Source organism: Poeciliopsis prolifica, unplaced genomic scaffold, assembly GCF_027474105.1.
Source record: "Poeciliopsis prolifica strain line A6 unplaced genomic scaffold, Auburn_PproV2 SCAFFOLD047, whole genome shotgun sequence".
NCBI classification, from domain to species: domain Eukaryota; kingdom Metazoa; phylum Chordata; class Actinopteri; order Cyprinodontiformes; family Poeciliidae; genus Poeciliopsis; species Poeciliopsis prolifica.
This window is the reverse complement of record NW_026562422.1, coordinates 3,904,200-3,925,255: the sequence shown is the minus strand read 5'-3', so window position 1 is coordinate 3,925,255 and position 21,056 is coordinate 3,904,200. Positions and strand designations below refer to the sequence as shown.

The 21,056-nt window shown below is 42.7% G+C and overlaps 1 protein-coding gene, 1 long non-coding RNA gene and 2 gene segments (V, D, J or C); all 4 read left to right on the top strand.

The window, feature by feature from the left end:
* Nucleotides 1-1,251: 1,251 nt before the first annotated feature.
* On the top strand, nucleotides 1,252-1,784 carry LOC129377375 (T cell receptor alpha variable 13-1-like). The segment is given in 2 exon segments: nucleotides 1,252-1,386; nucleotides 1,462-1,784. Coding segments are annotated over 2 exon segments (357 nt in total).
* Nucleotides 1,785-6,791: 5,007 nt separating this feature from the next.
* On the top strand, nucleotides 6,792-7,166 carry LOC129377376 (uncharacterized). Its single transcript, XR_008607904.1, has 2 exons — nucleotides 6,792-7,015; nucleotides 7,086-7,166. It is a non-coding gene; the product is annotated as an uncharacterized LOC129377376 (long non-coding RNA).
* A 959-nt stretch (nucleotides 7,167-8,125) lies between these two features.
* On the top strand, nucleotides 8,126-8,674 carry LOC129377240 (immunoglobulin heavy variable 6-1-like). The segment is given in 2 exon segments: nucleotides 8,126-8,177; nucleotides 8,304-8,674. Coding segments are annotated over 2 exon segments (414 nt in total).
* A 1,631-nt stretch (nucleotides 8,675-10,305) lies between these two features.
* On the top strand, nucleotides 10,306-20,264 carry LOC129377239 (M1-specific T cell receptor beta chain-like). Its single transcript, XM_055057054.1, has 7 exons — nucleotides 10,306-10,608; nucleotides 12,838-12,846; nucleotides 15,833-15,875; nucleotides 18,902-19,231; nucleotides 19,310-19,342; nucleotides 19,452-19,558; nucleotides 19,657-20,264. Exons 1-7 carry the CDS (start codon nucleotides 10,306-10,308, stop codon nucleotides 19,681-19,683), a joined length of 852 nt encoding a protein of 283 aa, XP_054913029.1. The 3' UTR covers nucleotides 19,684-20,264.
* Nucleotides 20,265-21,056: the final 792 nt, after the last annotated feature.

Here is a 21,056-nt window from a genome sequence, read left to right as displayed (position 1 = left end):
CAGATGATGATTATTATCGGATATTACTGTCGATCAATAATCTTTTAGCAGCTGGTTAATCCGCTCTGCTAGCTACCCTGCTGCTTTATTGTGGTTAATGCACGTACAGGTGTTGACCAGTCAGTCTTGGTCAGTGCTGCACAGTTAGTGGTTTTTTCTTTGTTGGTGGTTTTGGCGCCCCGCAGTGTAAGAGCACCCTGGGCAGGGAGCCGTGTTACTCACTTAGCCCAGTGATTTACACAGGAGGTCCATTGCTGTAGGAAACCTTAATTTAAAAATGTTATTTTAAAATAAATTTATTAATAAATTATTTAAAATATTTTATTTTTCTTTCGGATAAATGAAGTATTTTTTTATTTAGTGCTTTTTATTTAATTCGATTTAATTAATAGGGATCGATGCAATAAACACTAGTGATATAAATTGTGAAGTGGATGTAAATTTTTTATGGGTTGAAAAAAAAATGTACACATAAAAATCTGAAAAGTGTGGCTTGCATTTGTAATCAGGTAATGAATTGAAGGAGAGCTGTTTGCTGCAAAAACAGTGACAAGCTTTATACGTATAGCGACTTCACTTGTTTTTACTTTACAAAAACAAGTGAGGCTCTGAGGTTGTTCACATCTCAGCTCATGCTCGGTCAGGACTTTGACTAGGCCATACCAACACTTGAACATGCTGTGATCCAAATCATCTCATTGTGGCTCAGTAGCTGCACCTGAGGCTGGAAGGTGAACCTTTGCTTTGGTTTCAAGTCTTTTGACGTCTCTAAGCTGTTTTCTTCCAGTAAAGTCACCAGCTGTTCACACAGAAACAAAAAATCCATGTTTCTGTGTGAAAAAACAGGTTTTCTGCCATCCAAGTATTTGCAGTCTAAAAAAGTTCAGTTCGGGTCTCACCTGACCAGATCGCATTCATTTATATTTCACTCTGTCCCCCACATGGTTTTTTGGTTAACTTTTAGTTGGACGTCCTGTGGCTTTTTTCATCTTTCAGTATCACTTTTTGTTGTTCCATCATGAAATCCCAATTTCAAACATTAAAATCTGCCATTTTAATGGAAGGAAAGAAAAAAAATCAAGGCTTAAAATGAACTATTTGAACAGAAAGCAGCTGAAACTCAAATGAAACCTTCGATTTCAGACATCTGCGTTGAGGCTTTGCATTTCTTCGTCACTTCCCTTTCCTCTGCAGGGCTCAGTTAAATCCTCGTCACCATCAGCAGCACATTCACGTTCATCGCTGGTTCGATTCCAGCTGCAAAAACCTAAACGGTGTCTGTTTGTCTGTCTGTCTGTCTGTCTGCCCTGCGCTGGTGGATTGTCAGCAAATGCTTAACTTACAGAGGTACAATGAATCCTATCTTCATCCTTTCTTACCTCGCAGGTAAACAAAAATTATCACAATGTAGGTGAGTTAACATTTTACGACGTTTCACTAAACATCGTCTCTAACTTTTAGGCGTCAGTCTGTGTGTTGAGGTCAATCAGTCTCCCTCCAGTCTCATCACCCGCGCCGGTTATAAAGTGCAGATCTTCTGCACCTATGATAAGACCGACTACAGGGTGACGCTGTGGTATCAGCGCCCAGCTGGAGACACGGCCATGAACCTGCTGGGGTACCTGAGCTACAAAGACGCCGTCATGGAGGAGACGCACAAGACGGACTTCAACATCTCTGGAGATCTGAGCGTGAACACGTTGAAAAACGCCTCTCTTATGATCAGTGCTGCAGAGGAGAAGCACAGTGCTTTCTACTTCTGTGCAGCAAGTAAAGCACAATGACAAAGAGACACGTCTGAATGGTACAAAAACCGTTCAATGGTTTTATCATCCGTGGTTTCCAGTCTTCCGTGCAGCCTGTTTGTGGTGGATGTGTGCATGAGGGTGTTTTCTAAGGCAACAGTTGTTTTTTTTTTCTTTTTAGCATTTGGTCCTATTTAAATAATCAGGAAGACAACCAGGCAGAGGTCCTTAAGCAATTTTCATTTACAAGGTTTTGTGAAAGCTTCCATCCTAGAAACAAAGGCTCGTCTTCACCATCTCACTCTATAAATGCAGCAAAAAAAGAAGAAAAGAAATAGAATATTCACAATAAAGAAGTGGATCAATTTCCAAAATCTTGGGATTGTGTGCATATTACTCAATCTATAAAACTATACATGAAAAAAAAAAATTCTACAGCCCAAAAAAATCATTCAGTGCAATTACAGCACTCAACAGCAGAGGGATTTCTATGACTTGTTTTTGATTTTTATTTTGTGCATATATCTACTGAATGTTTCAGAACACTGTCACAAAAAACATCTCTTACTTTTTCATCTCTGTCAGTCCAGATACCAACAAACTGGCAATCTAGATAGATAGATAGATAGATAGATAGATAGATAGATAGATAGATAGATAGATAGATAGATAGATAGATAGATAGACATTAAGGAGACATTAAGAAGGTAAAAGGTTTCATTCTCCAGTGTAATATAATCTTTAATCATTCACCGCAGAGCTTTCCCCATGATGATTCAAAGATATCGTACATGTTATCCCTGTTGACGGGTCGAGCACTAGAGTGGGCCGAAGCCAGGTTTACATCCGCCTTGAATTATGGATGTACGTTTCCTGAGTTCCTAAGGGAGTTGAAACAAGTTTTTTGTCAGGAGACTGAAAAGACTTCAGCCTCCCGTGATTTGCATGGTTTGAAGCAGGGCCAGAGGAGTGTGGCTGATTTTGCCATTGATTTCAGAATCAAAGCCGCAGCTTCTGGTTGGAATGCCCCTGCACTTAAAAGTGCATTTTTCCATGCGCGAATTAAAGATGAACTGGCAACTCTAGATGAACCTGAGACTCTAGACGAATTCATCAACCTAACCATAAAATTGGATAACCGAATCCGCTCCAGGGCGAGGGAGCGGTCCAGCCGGGTTTTTTCCCCAGGTGTTTCCCAACACAGTAACCGGTCCGAAGTTCAGGATTCCCCTACCTCTGCCCCTGAACCTGAACCTATGCAACTGGGACACACACGCCTAACCCCAGAGGAACGCCAGAAGCGGATGCGTTCCCGGCTCTGTCTCTACTGTGGTGAGCCTAACCATGTTATCGCTAACTGTCCCATTCGTTTAAACCCGCAGGTCCGGCAGTAAAGACGGGGGAACTGTCGGCGTTATCATCACAGTCAACTAAATCCCGTCTCATCATTCCAGTCACCCTCCTTAGCAATAACGAATCTTTTCCCCTGTCAGCACTCATTGACTCGGGATGCGAACAAAACCTCATAAACTCAGAAATAGTCCAGCAACTGGGCATCAAGGTTGAACCTCTGCCTACCCCTCTCCGTGTTTCAGCCCTGGACGGAGGGAACCTACCACAAATCACCCACCGTACGAAGTCCATACGCCTATTGATCTCAGGTAATCACACCGAAGAGATTGCATTTTTTGTTTTCCCTGCTACCAGTTCCTCCTTAGTTCTGGGATTCGACTGGTTACACGCACACAACCCTCATATCAATTGGGCTGAAGCCAAGATCGAGTCCTGGTCCACAAGGTGTCATTCCACCTGTCTTCTCTCCGCCGTTCCGGGCAGGACCTCCCTGACTGAACAGGCAGAGGTCGATCCACCTGACATATCCTCCATTCCCAGTGAGTACCATGATTTATCTACGGTTTTCAGCAAAGACAAGGCGTTATCTCTACCACCCCACAGGCCGTATGACTGCAGCATTGACCTTTTGCCAGGAGCTCCATTACCCAACAGCAGGTTATACAACATTTCCAGAAGTGAGCGACAGACAATGGAGGACTACATAAACAAATCTCTCGCTGCCGGCATAATCTGCACGTCCTCTTCCCCATTAGGTGCAGGGTTTTTTTTTGTGGAAAAAAAAGATGGGTCCCTACGGCCCTGCATAGATTACAGGGGACTAAATCAAATCACAATAAAGAACAAATATCCATTACCACTGTTGTCCTCAGCTTTCGAGCCTGTGCAAGACGCAACCATTTTCACGAAGCTAGACCTCAGAAACGCTTATCATCTTCTCCGTATTAGAGAAGGTGATGAGTGGAAAACGGCATTTAAGACTCCTATGGGGCACTATGAGTATTTGGTGATGCCTTTTGGTCTCTCTAATGCCCCTGCCTTTTTTCAGACACTTGTGAACGATGTCCTCAGAGATTTCATTAACGTTTTTGTGTTTGTCTACCTAGACGACATTCTGATCTACTCCAAGTCCCTCGTTGAACACAGAAGACACGTCCGTTTGGTTCTCCAGCGGTTGCTTGAAAACAAACTATACGTAAAAGCCGAAAAATGTGAGTTTCACCGTCGATCAGTAACTTTCCTGGGATACGTACTGGAGGGCGGACAGGTAAGAGCGTCAGAGGACAAGATAAAAGCAGTACTGGACTGGCCCAAGCCTGAGACCCGTAAACAACTACAACGATTCTTGGGGTTCGCTAACTTCTATCGAAGATTCATACGCAACTATAGCCAAACTGCATCTCCCCTAACGGCTCTGACCTCCACCAAGAGGGTATTTGCCTGGACCCCTCAAGCAGAGGCTGCCTTCGCGGAACTCAAGTCCCGGTTTGCTCATGCACCCATACTCGTCCAGCCCGATCCCAAGAAGCAGTTTGTGGTGGAAGTTGATGCCTCCGACACAGGGGTCGGAGCTGTCCTCTCCCAGACCACCGACCATGACCATAAGCTTCATCCCTGTGCCTTTTTCTCCCGCAGACTCTCACCGGCGGAAAGAAATTACAACGTTGGGGACAGAGAGCTCCTGGCGATCAAGTTAGCCTTGGAAGAATGGCGACATTGGCTTGAGGGAGCTGAACAACCCATTCTGGTTTGGACAGATCACAAAAACTTATCCTATCTCCAATCCGCTAGGAGGTCCAACCCACGCCAGTCGCGTTGGTCTTTATTTTTTTCTCGCTTTAACCTGTCTATTTCATATCGCCCAGGCTCCAAGAATGTCAAGCCTGATGCGCTCTCTCGAGTTTATTCCTCAGATGACTCTGAAGAAGATCCGGCTCCTATCCTTCCCCCCACCTGCACAGTGGGAGTGGTCACCTGGGAGATCGAGGACCTTATTCGCCAAGCACAGCAAAAGGAACCTGCCCTGAACACTGTCCATCAGGTAAAATGTACGTACCCTTATCGGTTCGATCCCGTTTCCTCCAGTGGATACACGCTTCAAAGTTTTCTGGCCACCCTGGCATCAGTCGCACCATTGGGCTAATAAATCGGAGGTTCTGGTGGGAATCGGTACACAAGGACGTGAAGGAGTACGTCTCGGCCTGTGTGGTCTGCTCCCGCAATAAGTCGTCGAACCATCATCCTGCAGGCCTCCTTCAGCCACTACCCATACCCCGACGACCCTGGTCCCACATCGCGGTCGACTTTGTCACTGGACTACCTACCTCTAAAGGTATGACTACCATTCTCACCATCGTCGATCGCTTCTCCAAGGCTTGTCATCTTGTTCCTCTCCGTAGATTGCCTACTGCCACCCAGACTGCCATGCTTCTGATTAAACATGTGTTTAAACTCCATGGCATTCCTCAGGAGATCCTCTCAGATCGTGGTCCCCAGTTTGTCTCTCAGGTTTGGCGCCAATTCTGTTCTGCCTTGGAGGCCAAGGTGATGCTCACTTCTGGTTACCATCCTCAAACCAACGGACAGACAGAGCGCATGAATCAAGAACTAGAAGCTACCCTGCGGTGCCTGACCTCCACCAATCCTGACGACTGGGCCCAGTACCTTCCCTGGGTTGAGTATGCGCACAACAGTCACATCTCTGCAGCCACAGGTCTTTCTCCTTTTGAAATAGTGCTGGGTTACCAGCCACCACTCCTGCCCTCTGATGAAACGACAATCTCTGTTACCTCTGTTCAACACCACATTCGTAAAAGTCGAAAGATCTGGAAAGACACCATAGATGCGCTCACCAACACCACTGCACGCAATAAACGCCTGGCGGACCGCAGGAGGACTCCTGCTCCTAATTACACCATAGGTCAAAAGGTGTGGTTGTCTACACGCGACATCCCCTCAAGGCGATGTCCAAAAAGTTGTCTCCCAAGTTCATAGGCCCTTTCGAGGTGTCGTCAGTTATCAGCCCATCTGCCGTACGTCTTCGTCTTCCTCCGTCCCTGCGCATTCACCCAACCTTTCATGTGTCCCAGATTAAGCCTGTCCTTTCTAGTGACCTTTGCCCTCCGGCCGAACCCCCTCCTCCGCCCGTATCGTCGATGGCCATCCGGCCTTCTCCGTCCGCCGGGTCGTCGCCTCCCGGCGGCGGGGTCGGGGTTTCCAGTACCTCGTTGACTGGGAGGGTTATGGTCCAGAGGAACGCTCCTGGGTGCCTGGATCGTTTATTTTGGATCCCTCCCATTAGAGACTTTTGGGACTCCCAGCCCTCCTCTTCTGCTCGGCCGCCGGGTGGCGTCCATTGAGGGGGGGGTACTGTCAGGGTCTGTGTTTTTGTTTCTTTTAGTTTTTCCTTTTTTTTTGTTGTGTCTCCCTGGAGCACCTGCTGCTTCTCATGGCATCCACCAGGTGCCGCTAGGATGCAGAGCCCCTGGAGTTGTGCCATGTCAACCCCGTCGACACACCTGCAGCTTGTTCGGAGGGCTCAGCCTGGGTGTTTATAGGAGCGGCGGAACGACTCCTCTCCGCCTGAGTGTTTTGTTTTACCTCGGTAACGATCGTTACATGATAGGCCCCCCGAGATCTACGTCGATTTAACCTCTGTTTTCTCACATTAGGTGAACCCGCCGTCCCTGTTGATTCCCTGAGTGGGCCGTCTGCCCCGGAACCCTTAGCCTCCAGATTTACTCGGTCGCCTCGGACGCCTCTCCAGGAAAGCAGGACTCCCTGACCGAGCTTGGATCCACCTGGAGGTGCCTTGGCCTGGGCCTTGACGAATCTCGTTCTGATCGCTCTACCTGTCCGGCCTCCCACCAGCCCAGTTCTCCAGTGCTCTGCCAGCCGTCATACTCACACCCTCCAAAGTAAGATCCAATCTGTTTATCCGGAGAGTCTCTCCTACCCGCTAACTAACCCGAACCATCTCATTGACAGTCTGACGAACCGGTGACCCGTTCCAGAAACCATCCCTCTTTCCTTTTCCCTCAAACTCAATAAATCATCATTGTTCATTAACCGCTTACCTGATTGTGTCCTTGCATGTGGGTTCGAAACCTTAGAGACACCATGACAAGATCAGCAACGACAGCGTGGAGGAAAAGTTCAGGAAACACTTCAGGTTAGGTGGAGATTTGGTGGCGGCCAAGAAGAACCTCTCTCTTTCCATCGTCGGTCTGAAAGCCGAACACACGGCGACTTACTTCTGCGCTGCAAGGGAAGCACACTGCGCCAAACATCCAGCAGCCCTGAACAAAAACCTCCAACCTCTGGCCTCACGTTATCTCCTCTCTGAATCTAGACGCAGCCCAGCAGCCATAAGTGAAGACAAGGTGACTTCATCATTGAACCATGAGTTCAATGATGAAGCGAGCAACAAACCTTACATTTTGACAAATGCAATCATCTAAATTGTCGCACCAATACACATCAAAGATATTGATCAGTGTTTCACTTAGCACTAATCAAAGCCGGCGCTGAGAAGGTGGATTTTTAGCCTTTACTTACAGGAACTCAGCATTTCGGCTGTTTTCCTGTTTTCTAAAAGTTTGTTCCAGATTTGTGCTTTTCCATGTTTGGTTTTGGTTCTGGGAATGCAGAGTAGAACCAGAACCAGAACCAGAAGCCCTGAGAGTTCTGGAAGGCTTATACAACAACAGCAGGTCTTTAATGTGCTTTATTGCCGAGTCGTTTAGTGACTAATAAACCAGCACGAGTGTCTCAAAGTCTACAGGGAGCCGGTGTCAGGACAGCAGAAGTGGGTCGAAGCCTGATCAGAATGTTTCATAGCTTTATATTCCTCATGTTGAAAAAATCACAAACAGTATGCGAGTTTAGGACATGAGACTTCAAGTAATGGGAGATTTTGTGAATGAATAATTCACATCCTGTAGCGACAGGTGATCATGTGACTTCCTGGTTTGTTTCTCATAAGAGTCGTTGTTCCATCGCCTCCTCCATTCACCCGAACCCAGGCCGTTGCTGTCATGTTTGCGACTGTCTTTTATCTGTCACTGTTGATGCACTCAGGTAGATTTCTGAAAAACGTGCAAATGGCAAGGATTGCCGAGATCCAAGCATTTATTTCGAGTTTGTTTACGTCGGTTTGTCTGTGAATAGAACAATCTGAAACTTTGCTCTGCACATCCTCTGCAGGTTTCTCCGTTGTAGTCCTTCAGTCTCTACATCGAATCTCTTCGCCGGGAGACGATGTGACGTTCGAGTGCAGGTTGGGAGCAGGCGACAGCATGAGCAGCCAAACCATGCTCTGGTACCGGCAGAGGAGCCCCGGGGCCCAAGTGGAGTTCATCCTCAAAGAGTACGAAGAAACTGTGGGACGCTACCGGTCTTCCATCGAACCGCAGAAAAATCTGTTCTCTCTTCAAATCCCAAAGTTGTTCCCGAATGACAGCAGCACCTACTACTGTGCCGCTAGTCACAGTGATGCATGCAGATCAGACAGTCATACAAATAAGGAGACGGTCTGTGGTACGCAGGCAGGAAGGAGCCGTGGCTTCTCTGACTAGCAGAGAAAGTGACAAAAATGGTGAAAATAGCTAATTTCACCTGAATGGAAGTTGAACTGCAGTTTCACATGGACTTTAGATATCTATATAACAGGAAGAAGGCTTTTTGCTATTGTAGGCTACATGAATAAGTGTCTTGGGGGATGGGGGGGCTGGGTGATACGTTCTTATTATGAGTGCAGGACCAGGAAAAAAAATCTGTGTAACACTATCAGTGTTTTAGTCAAGACCCAGACCAGCAATAAAATGTGAAATCTGATCAAAATAACTTCTCAAATTGATCAGAAAGATCCACATTCCCATAAAAACGCCCAAATGTTAAGCTCAGTCAATTTAACCAAAATGATCATCGACTCAAACTCTTCCATGTTCTGCTTCACTTCCACCTCTGAGCAACAATCCGCTCGGTTTGGACGCGCCGCAATCACACAGCGCCGTTTGACGGCCAATAGGAACGCAGAGATCTGCTGAGGAAAGCTATTACCATGGAAACGGATCTGGGTACCAAAGTATTCAGTTCCCATCAGTCGCTAAAGTCTTGTAGTATTGATGGGACTTAAGGCTCTTTGAAAGAAACCTGCAAGGTTCTGTTCACTTCAACTGGATCCAGTTCTGAAATGACAGACAGAACGAGTCATTTTAATCCCAAATATAGATTTTTAAATGTTTTTTTTGGATGTTTTTTTGTGGTTGAAGTTCACAAAAAAGTTGAATCATCTGTAAAATAAAGAAAGAAAAAAAAGTGTATGTTCTTGCAGATACAAATTATGTTCATAATCAGTTTTTCATTTGTCCCTCAGGTTATTGTGATAAAATAATGTTGTTCGTGTCAAATCATTTTCAAGTAATAGGATTGTAATAGTATAATTACACAAGAAAACATCCCAAAAGATCAATATATTTAAATTCTAACAAACATTCAACACCATTGCAGTGTTTTTACACTGCTGTGTGTTTTGATGACATTTCAATCCGATCTGCAACACAGTGGCAAAATAAAAAAGGAAAATGCAACAAATAGTAGAAAAAAGTGAACCAGAGTTAAATATAACAATTTAGGCAACGTGAGACGACCAGCACAAATTGGGTGTGGGTATTTTTTAATCACTTATTTTATGTTAAATGTTTCAATTTGTAGAAATTAATTTTTAATTTGATGTTTATAGAAATAATCTAGTATTTTTGTAAAAAATAAAATAAAAAAAATAAATAAAAAATTATGATAATAAAATAATAATTATTGATTTGTAAAAGCAATAGAGAGGGGGTGAACTTTTTTATTGACCCTGCAAAAGTTTCATTTTGTCAACTTTTTAACAGAACCCCACTTCACAGATCTCAGTACTGTCTCTTTAAGACGGCCTCCAGCAGCTGCAGAGAGAAACTCTCTCAGATCTTTGAGAGGAGAGGAGGAGGTCAGATCATCTTCTGTTACCTTCTTATTTCACAAGTCAAAGCAGCAAAATTAGTGCAGAAATGAACTTGATTTTGATTGCAGTTTTATTTTTCCCTGGTAAGAAAATCACTCTAGGAGAAAGGAATTTAATTTAATTAAAAAACAAAAAACATTTCATTGTGTTTTTTTTTATATTTTGTTGGGGTTTTTTTTATTTTGTTTTCTAGATTTCTCCATGTCTGCTGTGAACTTCCAGAAGCTTCCATCTGTGCTGGTCAGAGGCGGCGATCAGAGCGTCACCCTGCGGTGCGACCAGGACAACAGTCAGAACTACTACATGTTCTGGTACAGACACCCGGCAGGCAGTGGGAAAATGGAGCTGGTCGCATTTTCTGCAGGTCAAGACACCGCGTCCATCGAAGCTCCTTTCAACAAGACCAAATACACCATGACCCGTCCAGAAGTGCTCAGAACCTCCCTGCAGATCCACTCTCCTGAGGCTGCAGACTCTGCTGTGTACTACTGCGCCTCCAGTCTGGCACAGTGCTACAGGCTGCCTCAGCCGCCTGACAACAACCTCAGGAGGAGGCAGCGACGAGGCTACGGAGGGAGAACACTGGCAAAAACATCAACATAGCGGTGTGACACGAGGTATATTTTGAAGACTACTGGCCTGAGGCAAAGCAAACTTTTAGAAACCCATAGAATCATGTATGGGTGTCGCAGTTAACGGTTAACATCCTCGCTTTTCATAAAGTTCTGCTGTAAACCTGCTTTCCTTTGTGTCACCTCCGTCTCCCATGAACCCATGTGTGCGTATAATAAACCCGACAGCCGTGTGTGTGGGTGTGTGTGTGTGTGTGTGTGTGTGTGTGTGTGTGTGTGTGTGTGTGTGTGGGGGTGTGTGTGTGTGTGTGTGTGTGTGTGTGTGTGTGTGTGTGTGGGCCTTCACACCTCCTCACATATGGAACAGCAAGAAGGTCAAAAAGATGTGACATTTCATGTGTCTTTCATATGCAAAGAAAGTTACTAAATAGAAATCAACTGCAATGGAAGTTTTCCTCCAATTAGTGTTAGATGGAAAAGAACCAATCACAGCCAAGAGGTCAAAGTGTTCCAGGAAATGACAGTAATTACAAAACTATAGGTCCAAAGTGGTCGACCCTGTTTGACCCCTCTTTCCATGAATGTAGCCAATTCACAATTAATTATTAATTTTTCTTTTTACATATCAAATCTTCTTAAAACATATTTTCTTAGGTACAAGACAAAGTGTTTTTGTTTAATTACCAAAGTTGTGAAAAAATAAAATCAGTATTTAAAACAGCAACTGTCAAAGGCCCTGTTCATATTTTTTAAATCAGCAATGATTTACATATTCATTTTCTACCAAGACTACTTTATTAAAATATTGTCTATTTAGATTATTCAATTTATTCAGATTATCTATTTATTCCTTTAATGCATAATAACACATTTGTTGTGTTGAGCAATAAATGTGGCTCTGGTCTCCTCTCAATTTGACATTTTTGGCCCTAAAGGGAAAAACTTTGGACGCCGCTGCAGCAGAATTTAAGAAAACACAAGAAAACACGTTATTAGTTCAGTTTTGCAGCCTAATAATATGTAGATGAGTTTTTCCAAAAAACTGCATTTCAGGTGACTTATCTACATGTCTTGAGCTGCTACAGGATGAGGAAGTTAAAATTCTCATCTTACACTGACCTCTACTGGCCACGTGTGAAAAATACAAGTGGATCGATTCACAAAAACTCAACTTCCAGTGGAGTTACATTTTCAACATCTACTGATAGAAAGATGGATTCCATCAGGATGAATGAAGTTAAATATGCAAAGTGTATTCAGGTTTTTGTCCTCAGACTTTAGCGCTTCTGGGCGTTTTGTTTATTTTGCACACTTCAAATAAAATGATGCCAGCGAAGTAACAATTGATGTGACTGAAACAGATTTTAAGAAGTTCGGCCTTCAGTGAAAACTTATCCACAGCTCAGGTGGGAGAATCCGTTGCTGTGACAACTGTCCACTCTACATAAAAGGCCTTGACAGAAGAATGGCAATAAAATAAAAACACATGTGAAGTTTTTGTATCTTGCCACAAGTTTTGCCACAAGTTTATGAATTCGGCCCTGGTAGGAAACGTTGTGGAGGAAGAACCCCAAACATGCTTATGTGGCTTTTTCTCGTGTCTGAATGGCCCAGTCAAAGTTCGGAGACTAATCCAACTGGGAGTTCTGACTGAGTTTGAGCTATTTTAGAAAAGACAAACAAACTTTCTGTCGACACTGATCAGTGTCTACACATCGACTTAACAGGTTAAAGGCTCTTATCGAAGAACTAATTTCAACTTTCAACATAGTTTCTGTTTCATTGTCATCGTTCCAATTTTATCTTTTGTTAACATAAGAACCTTAAACTCAATACACACATCAGTGGATGTTCTCTCTTTCTCTGCTGACTGATTGGCTGCAGAGTCGTGACCAACTGACGTGTCACTTCCTGTTTATACCTCCAAACAAACAAAAGCAGCCAGCAGCTTCCTGTCCTCTGCTCTGCCTTCTTTTCTTAGTCGACCCAGAAATAGCAGCAGGCAGCTTGGAGCGGCTCCAGCGTCAAGTGGGCCCGACCTCCACAGCTGCTCCCACAGAGACTCACAGATGGAGGCTGAGATACAGAGAGGCTGGCTGGGGGGATGGGGAGAGACGGAGGAGGCAGGTTTTTGTGTGATGCTTTTTCACCGTGGGGACAGGGGGCCACGGTGATACAATCCCATAGAGCCGCCGTACAAAAACCTCCTGCCACTAACATCCATCATGTGGACGGCTGAGTGGATGTCAGAGAGCAGCAGCGGGAAGCAGGTGGAGGTGGGCAGGGTGGAGGCTCAGCCAGGCCTTAAGAAACTCTTTAATATGTAGAAAGTGAAGCAGAAACAGCTTTTATTAGCAGATGTTTGAGTTTACACATGGAGCCATTGGGTCGTGTGATCCTCAGGGTCAGAAATCACAACTTCTTTAAACCTTATGAAGCTCATCCTGCAGGTTTGACCTTCCTGATGATCTGGGCTTTTACAGCCAGTCTGAAGGAGAAGATTCTGGAAAGTTTAGAGACTTTTTGGTCCAGGAGAGATTCAGTGTGACACTGGAACCGAAGCTTACTTTGGAAAAGGAACCAAACTCACAGTTTTAGGTAAGTTGGATTCTTACATGTTCAGGTTTAGATCTGATTTAAAGTGAACACAAAGGTCAGGTGGGAATAAAGAAAAAGTCTTACATTTTAAAAGTTCAGATGTATTAACCTGAAGTTGAAGCACTGTGACCAACACACCTGCTTACTTTGGAAAAGGAACCAAACTCACAGTTTTAGGTAAGTTTAAACTTCTGACATGTTCAGGTTTAGGTCGAATTCAAGCTAAAGTAATTCTTAAATTGAAGTAAAATAAAATTGTTTTGAGATAAAATGTTCTGACATATTGAGTCAAACTCAAAACACTGTGAACTCTGGAAATCCTGCTTACTTTGGCCAAGGAACCAAACTGACAGTTTTAGGTAAATATTTCACTTTATTACAGAGTTTTAATAAGCAATACTTTGATTAGGACGTCTGTACAGACCGATGTGTCTTTGTAAAGTTAATTCTGGTAGAAAAACAGGTTCATGTTCAATATCACTGCACTGTGACAATGCTGAAGCTTACTTTGGCCAAGGAACCAAACTCACAGTTTTAGGTAAGTTTAACTTTTCACATGTTCAGCTCATCTGATCCAATTTAAACTAAACTAATTCTTGGATTTGAGTAAAATTTGGTGACATGAAACGTTTTGGCTTATTGAGCTGAAGTCAAATCACTGTGAACTACGGAGATCCTGCTTACTTTGGAAAAGGAACCAAACTCACAGTTTTGGGTAAATATTTCGCTTCAATACTCAAATCTAACAGATTGCACTCAACAACGCCTCGAGGTTGACGTTGTGTTAGAGTCATTTTCACGTAAATATTACGGTCGAAGAGTTATCTGTCGAGTATTGCTGCACTGTGACAACCTCAACGAAGCTTACTTTGGAAAAGGAACCAAACTCACAGTTTTAGGTGAGTACGGTTTGCAAAAACGAACCAAATTTGAAGCCGTAATGATGCTTGAATAAGCAGCTAGAAAGCAGGCGTTTCCAGTCAAAGTCGGCACTTTTTGATACGAAGCTGAAGCTGTGTGATGACAGAGAAGCTTATTTCGGCCAGGGAACTAAGCTGACTGTTCTGGGTGAGTAAAAGTCCATAGAAAGTCAATTTGAGAGACAAACTGATGCAGCAGATCTTCTGGCTACAATCTGCAACCTTTTAACTATCTCTGATGAAAAATCGACTAATAATAGGACAAGTAAAGCAAATATAAAGCTGCACGTTGTCGTGTTTTGCACATCGGATGTGTTCACTGTGCCACTGGTGGTTATGAAGCTTACTTCGGAGGAGGAACAAAGTTAACAGTTTTAGGTGAGAAATACAAAAATATAAATGTTACTCGGACATGTCTTTAAAAAAAACTTTAAAAATGAGAGCATACGTAAAACAGATTTCCAGTGAAAGTTGAGCCGCTCGCTGCCTGAGCTCAGTGCTTTTTGCTCTGAACTTTAACCTCTGTGCCAACTATGAAGCTTACTTCGGCCAGGGAACAAAACTGACTGTTTTAGGTGAGTAAAACTCTGAAATTTGATCCTCATGAAAGCAGTGAAAGCTGTTTCACTAAGTTGAAAAGTTCAGCTTTATTTTAAATAAAATACAAGTTTAAAAAAAAAAGAAAAAGAAAGGTCAAACGTTTGCGTTGCGGCGAATATGAAGAGCAGTTTAAGACTGAAAAACAGCCAGGAGTAATATAAAATGCAATGTGGCAAAGACAGAAGAGGCTGAAGTTGTTTTGGGCACCGATGGTGCTCACTGTGACTCTGGTGCTGGAGCTGAAGCTTACTTCGGAGCAGGGACCAAGTTAACGGTTTTAGGTAAGAAATCCGCTTGAAAAACAAACACAGGTTCAACTTTAACCAATTAACCAAAACTGTCAGAAATAAGGTCATTTCGCGACACTAAAAGGAACATTTCTGTGAGTCTGAGGTTTTGTGTGAAATGTTTGCTGGTTTTAAAAGAAAAATTGAACTCGGTGAAAACTGACATAACAGGAGAGCAGGTTGTCTGGCTGCTTTGAGCTCTGATCCTGCTCACTATGCTCAGTACGTCTGAAGCTTACTTTGGTGGAGGAACCAAACTGACTGTTTTAAAAATCTAAATCTAAATGAATAACTAATATGATCTGGTTTACAGCTAAAAGATCCTCCCAAAAAAATGGTGTGAAAGGTGTCACAGTGCTTGTGCCTGGTCAAATAACTTTGACAAAAATGTTGCCAAAAATTCAAAAACACGTTGAGATGGTGACCGAAAACGTTTTAAACGTCCCAGGAAAATAAGTGAAGCTGGGAAGGTTTAGTAGCAGCGGACAGTTTGTGTTGCAGTCTGGAGTCTCTGTGCTCCTTCGGCAGCGAAGCTTACTTTGGAGCTGGAACCAAACTCACCGTTTTAGGTAAGAAAAAAACTAAAGTAGAAGCTGGAAGGAGCATGAGAGCATCGATTGAGCTTTTTCTGAACCGTAGAAGACATAATGTGTGAGGGACGTCTCAAATGTTCGCCGGTCAAAGTTAAACCAGGTTTGGCTCAAAGCCCAGATTATCAGTCTGTCAGTGGGTTAAACACTGTGACTCCCAGTCTGAAGCTTACTTTGGAGCTGGAACCAAACTCACTGTTTTAGGTAAGAAACTCAAAAAAATATTCACAATAAATCAACATGAAAGATCAGATGTAATGGACAATTGGTTTGGATGTTATATATATATACAAAAAAGTATTTCATCTTTAGCTCTAGTATAAATGTAAAAAAAGGAATAAAAGCTAACAGGAGAAGGTGAAAGAAGTAGTTTCTGGTTTAGTTTTGCTCCAGACGTTGTTTAGTTCGTGTGTCAAAGTGGTTGGAGACGGTGGCAGCTTTCAGCAGCTTTTCCTGCAGCTGTTTGTCAGTGTGAACAACTACAATCCCGCTTACTTTGGAGCTGGAACCAAACTCACCGTTTTAGGTAAGACCGCGAAACGGGACAAATCTGTCCATATTGGAGCGTTTTAGCCAGCAGTCTGTCTACTTCGCCAACAACTTTCTAATTTAAAAGGCTGCCTCTAGCTTTCAATAGCAGCAGCTTTTCCTGCAGCCGTCTGTCAGTGTGAACCAGTACGACCCTGCTTACTTTGGCAGAGGCACCAGACTCACCGTTTTGGGTAAGAAAAGAAGAAAAACCCAGATTGTTTGGAATGAAATGAACACCCAGTGTTAACGGGAAAGGAAAGAAATAGCTCAGGTGAAATCTACGTTTGATTCTTTACAGGAAGTATTTGATTGAGCGTCTGAAAAAGTGCAGAAACCCAAAGTCTGGACTCGAGATGAGTCGTTTTCAGTGCAGTCGCCTCAGTAGTGAGTTTGTGTGACTGAAGGCTTCAGGTTTAGTGGAATAAGGCCAGTAAAATGAGACGGTTGGCTCCCAGCAGCTTTTCCTGCAGCTGTTTGTTGGTGTGAGCAGCTACGATCCTGCTTACTTTGGCAGAGGCACCAAACTCACAGTCCTGGGTAAGAAAACAAAAACTCTTGAGAATCATTGCACCGTAAAATTCACTTTGAGGGAAACTACTGGGCAGAAAATGAGCCGCAGCTCAGAGGCTTGTGGAGTTTCTGCTTCATGTTTTCAAACATATCGTCACAAAAGAGGTTGTGAACCAAAACTTTGGACTTTTAAAATAACTGATTCAGTGGGTTTTTCTCTTGCTGCTCTGCATGGGTTCAGCTGAGGTTAAAACCAGTCCAGGTTGGCGTTGAGCTCGTCGAGTTCAGCAGCTTTTCCTGCAGCTGCTTCTCAGTGTGACCAACTACGAACCTGCTTACTTTGGCAGAGGCACCAAACTCACAGTCTTAGGTGAGAAAACAAAAAAAATCAACGGCTTATTTCTTTACAAAAATGTACTTTTAGAAAACTACTGCGAGGCGCACTGCTTTGAGGTCGAGTAATTTCTTAGAATGAAGATCAGCTAATATCTGATCTTGGGAACTGAAGTTGAGAAACAAAAAAAACTTTTTTTTTTTCAACTTTTAGTGACTATAACCTATACAGCAGGTCACTATCACCAATTAAGATGGAGTTATTGTGTTGTTGAAACATTATGATACAGAGAACTGCAGGTCTGAGCTCGGGTTTTGTTGTTGCGACTGAGCGTTGTGCTCCGGCTCGTACCCTGCTGAGTTTGGAGAAGGAACCAAGCTGACAGTCCTGGGTAAGAGCATCTAAAAAAATAATAATAATAATAACAAATAAGTTTATGGTAACCACGGATTTAATGTGCTGACGGCGTAAATATTATAATTGCTTGCTTGCTTTTATCTCCGCACAGCCAAACATTCTCACTTTTTAACTTTAGGGTGAAAAAACTTTACCAAGTAATTTTGGTCCAGTTTCTGGTGAAAATATCTTTTGTTTTCTCTCAGTTCAGATGTACTAAATTATGACAAACATTTCAGTAAGATTTAAGAGATTGTTTTAAGTTCCTTAATATTAATTTTTTTAAAAAAAGTGTGTTAGTTCCATTTATGACAAGACATTTTTGCCCATAAGTAAAATAATCTGGACTTTTCCGTAGACATTTTTTAAACTTAAAACAAACTCCTATTTTCAGCTTAAAAGCTACTTGTGAGCCAGTTTTGTCTTATTCAAGTGCACCAAAATGTTTGCACCAACAACTAGACCGGCAATAGTCTGTAAAATTCTGTGTCCATAAAATATATTATATGTTTCCTTTAAAGATTTAGAATAGACATAAATATTGGACATCAAAGTCAAAACATTCAGAAAGTAACGTCAAGTTTCCGATCAGAACGCCGGAATGTAAAAACTAGGACGAGTCATATAGAATGTTTTTGCTGCTTATTAATTGATGTTACATTTAGTAGGATAAATGTAAGTACTAGAAAAGACTGTCTTTGTTTTCAGTTTCAGTGTAAAAGTCTATTTATGTGAAACTCTGGGCAGATGAGGTTGATTTAAGGGAAAGATGAGAAAAGAAAAACCTGATAATTAAAGTAAAACATGTTCGGTTCAGCCACACTTTGTGCAATAATCACACAAAGCAACGATGCATCAAATTCATTTTAATTTCATCCGCCATCAAGACCACAAATGTCCTCAAAGGGTTGAATGTATTAATAAAACCTGTTAAAATGTCCAAATATTACAGCTTTCTCTCCAAGCAGGACATATTTCTGAAAATTAATTGATGGAATTTGAGACGATGCTAATAAACGCTGATTTGATTTGAGTGATGAAATTCTATTTTTGCACACAACCTATATTCAAGTTGGACTTATGAAGCCATCAGTGGTTTTTGGGGCCACATAAACAACTGTTGGTCTTGAGATTGTCACATGTTGTGAAGTACATTAATCAACTATAATCTTTTTCTGGTCCAAACTTTGTGCAACTTTTCACACTTATTCTAAACACACAAGGCCAGAGGAGACGGTCGAAACTGATTATTGTCTTAGGAACAAGAACTTCTTGGTGGGATTCCCTGGTTAGGTCCATGACCAGTGCAGGTTTTGCACGTTATAAACTAGATTCTTGAAGGTTTGTTAACAATTAAATTTGATAACATCAAAGAAACGTCCAAACATCCCCATGTCCAGATGGACAGATTCAGGTGACGGAGTTTTGACTCAATGAATTGTTTTTTCTCTTCTTTTAGAAGATGACCTTTACGTCACTCCCCCGACTGTGAGAATTCTGCCACCTTCAAAAGAAATACGTAAAGACAAAGAAGGGAATGTGAAGGGCAGGACCCTGGTCTGTATGGCGTCTGGTTTCTACCCAGATCATGTCAACATGACCTGGGAGAGCGACAATATTGGTAAGGTGTCGACTGACGCCGCCGCCACCAGAGAAGACAAATATTACAAAATCACCAGCCGGCTGACGGTTTCCAACAAAGACTGGATTGAGGCGAAGACTAAATTTAAATGCATCGTCAACTTCTTTGATGGCACCAAACACATCATTAAAGATGATGTTTTTACAAGTACGTTCATTTCTTAAACAAGTATCCTAAACTGCTCCTTGTAGCTGCTCTCCTAATGACTTTGCTTTATTCCTGCAGTAAAACCTCCACTCATCCCTGACATGACTCGAGGTAAACAGCAACATTTCACTCTTAGAAGCACAGAAAACAGCTGGCAGAACATTGATGGCTTAGAATGTTTTCTTTTTCCTCACACTGTAAACACTTGATCTCCCTACAGGGAAATACGTGAAGATCACTCAGAACGCCAAACTGTCCTACACCGTCCTGATCGTGAAGAGCTGCCTCTACGCCGCCTTGGTCTGCTTTCTGGTCTGGAAGCTGAAGGTCGGTCCAGAAAACGTCCCTGTTGGTTCTGATTATCTGTCCTGTGATCTTCTGATGCTGAGGGAGGATATTTTATTTTATTTTTCTGTCTTTTTCAGGGGAAACGTGAAAAGCCGACCAAGTGAGAGCAGAGCTGATGCTGAGAATCTTCCTCCTTGTACATAACGAACCTGATCTGCTGTTAATCTGCACAGATTGAATAATCTCTGGCTGTTTCATGTTATCCTACAGAATCAATCAAACATATTCTGAGTCTGGTTTCTACTGAAAATATCTTAGGAAACTTCAATACTGACTGCGTTGTCTGCATAAAGTAGGTTCATGTTTATTAACCCAGTTAATTTTTGATTGTTGATTCTATGTTGAAGTAACTTACAAATAATTTTTCATCGAGTTATAAGATCATTTTAAATCAATAATCCTTTATTGGTGATAAACTAGCTCCATTGGCAGATTATTTAACTTTTAAGAAAACATTTTCTCCATGTTATAAGTCAGAATCTTTTCATCAATATTACGACTTAAAACTAACTTACATTTGACTTTTCTCCCTGAAAAGATATTTGCAATAGAAACCAGATCAAAATGTAAGATTGCAGTTTTGTATTTTCTCAGTGCATTGTTGTATTTTTTCAGATACTTTCTGGATATAAATGTGTGTGCTTGTATTTCTTCATACGATCTTCAATAAAAGTGTTTTAAATCACGCCTGACGTCATGGCCGCTCATTGTTTCTCCCCGCGCTTCGTTTGGGAAACGACTCAAAAGTCTTTTTCTGACAGCCAAACTTGTTTCTCTGTGCACACGAAAACCACAAAGTTGCACGACTGAGCGCTTTCAATCAGCCGTGAGAGCAGAAAGTTTGACTGAAAACGAGAACGTGACGCTGACAGCAACCGTCGCTTTGCTCCTCCATCACTTCTTCCAGAGCCGGCGTCAGGTATTTTTAGTTGCTTTCTAAAAAGCCAGCTCATTTTCATCCCCGCATCTGCGCGAAACATCTCGCTCTCGGGTCGAGACGCCGAAGCTGAGAGGAAGAGCGCGAGAACAGGAAGTCGACGTTGAGCAGAGAAGCAGGATGCGGTCGCGTGGCGGCCTGCAGCGCCGCCTCTCTCTGCTGAGAAACGACCTTCAACCTTTACCGCCGCATCCGGCTCTGCCATCACACCTGCGTCTGTGCAAAAACAACACCTCCGCACACACACACCCAACACACACACACACACCACACACACACACACACACACACACACACACCCACACACACACACACACACACACACAGCTGGTAAACGCTCAGTTTCTGTGTCAACTGAAGCTAAAAACTGTTTAAATGACAAACAGCAGCTGTTTGCTGTGATCTGGAGCTGAAAGAGTTTTTTTCTGTTTTGTTTTGTTTTTGCAGAGATCGAGTGAAATGAGTTTAGTTGTGTGGAAAAAGTGTCATTTCTCAAAAAATTTCTTCTGTTTCTGCTGCTCTGTCAGACGCTGCAAAAAA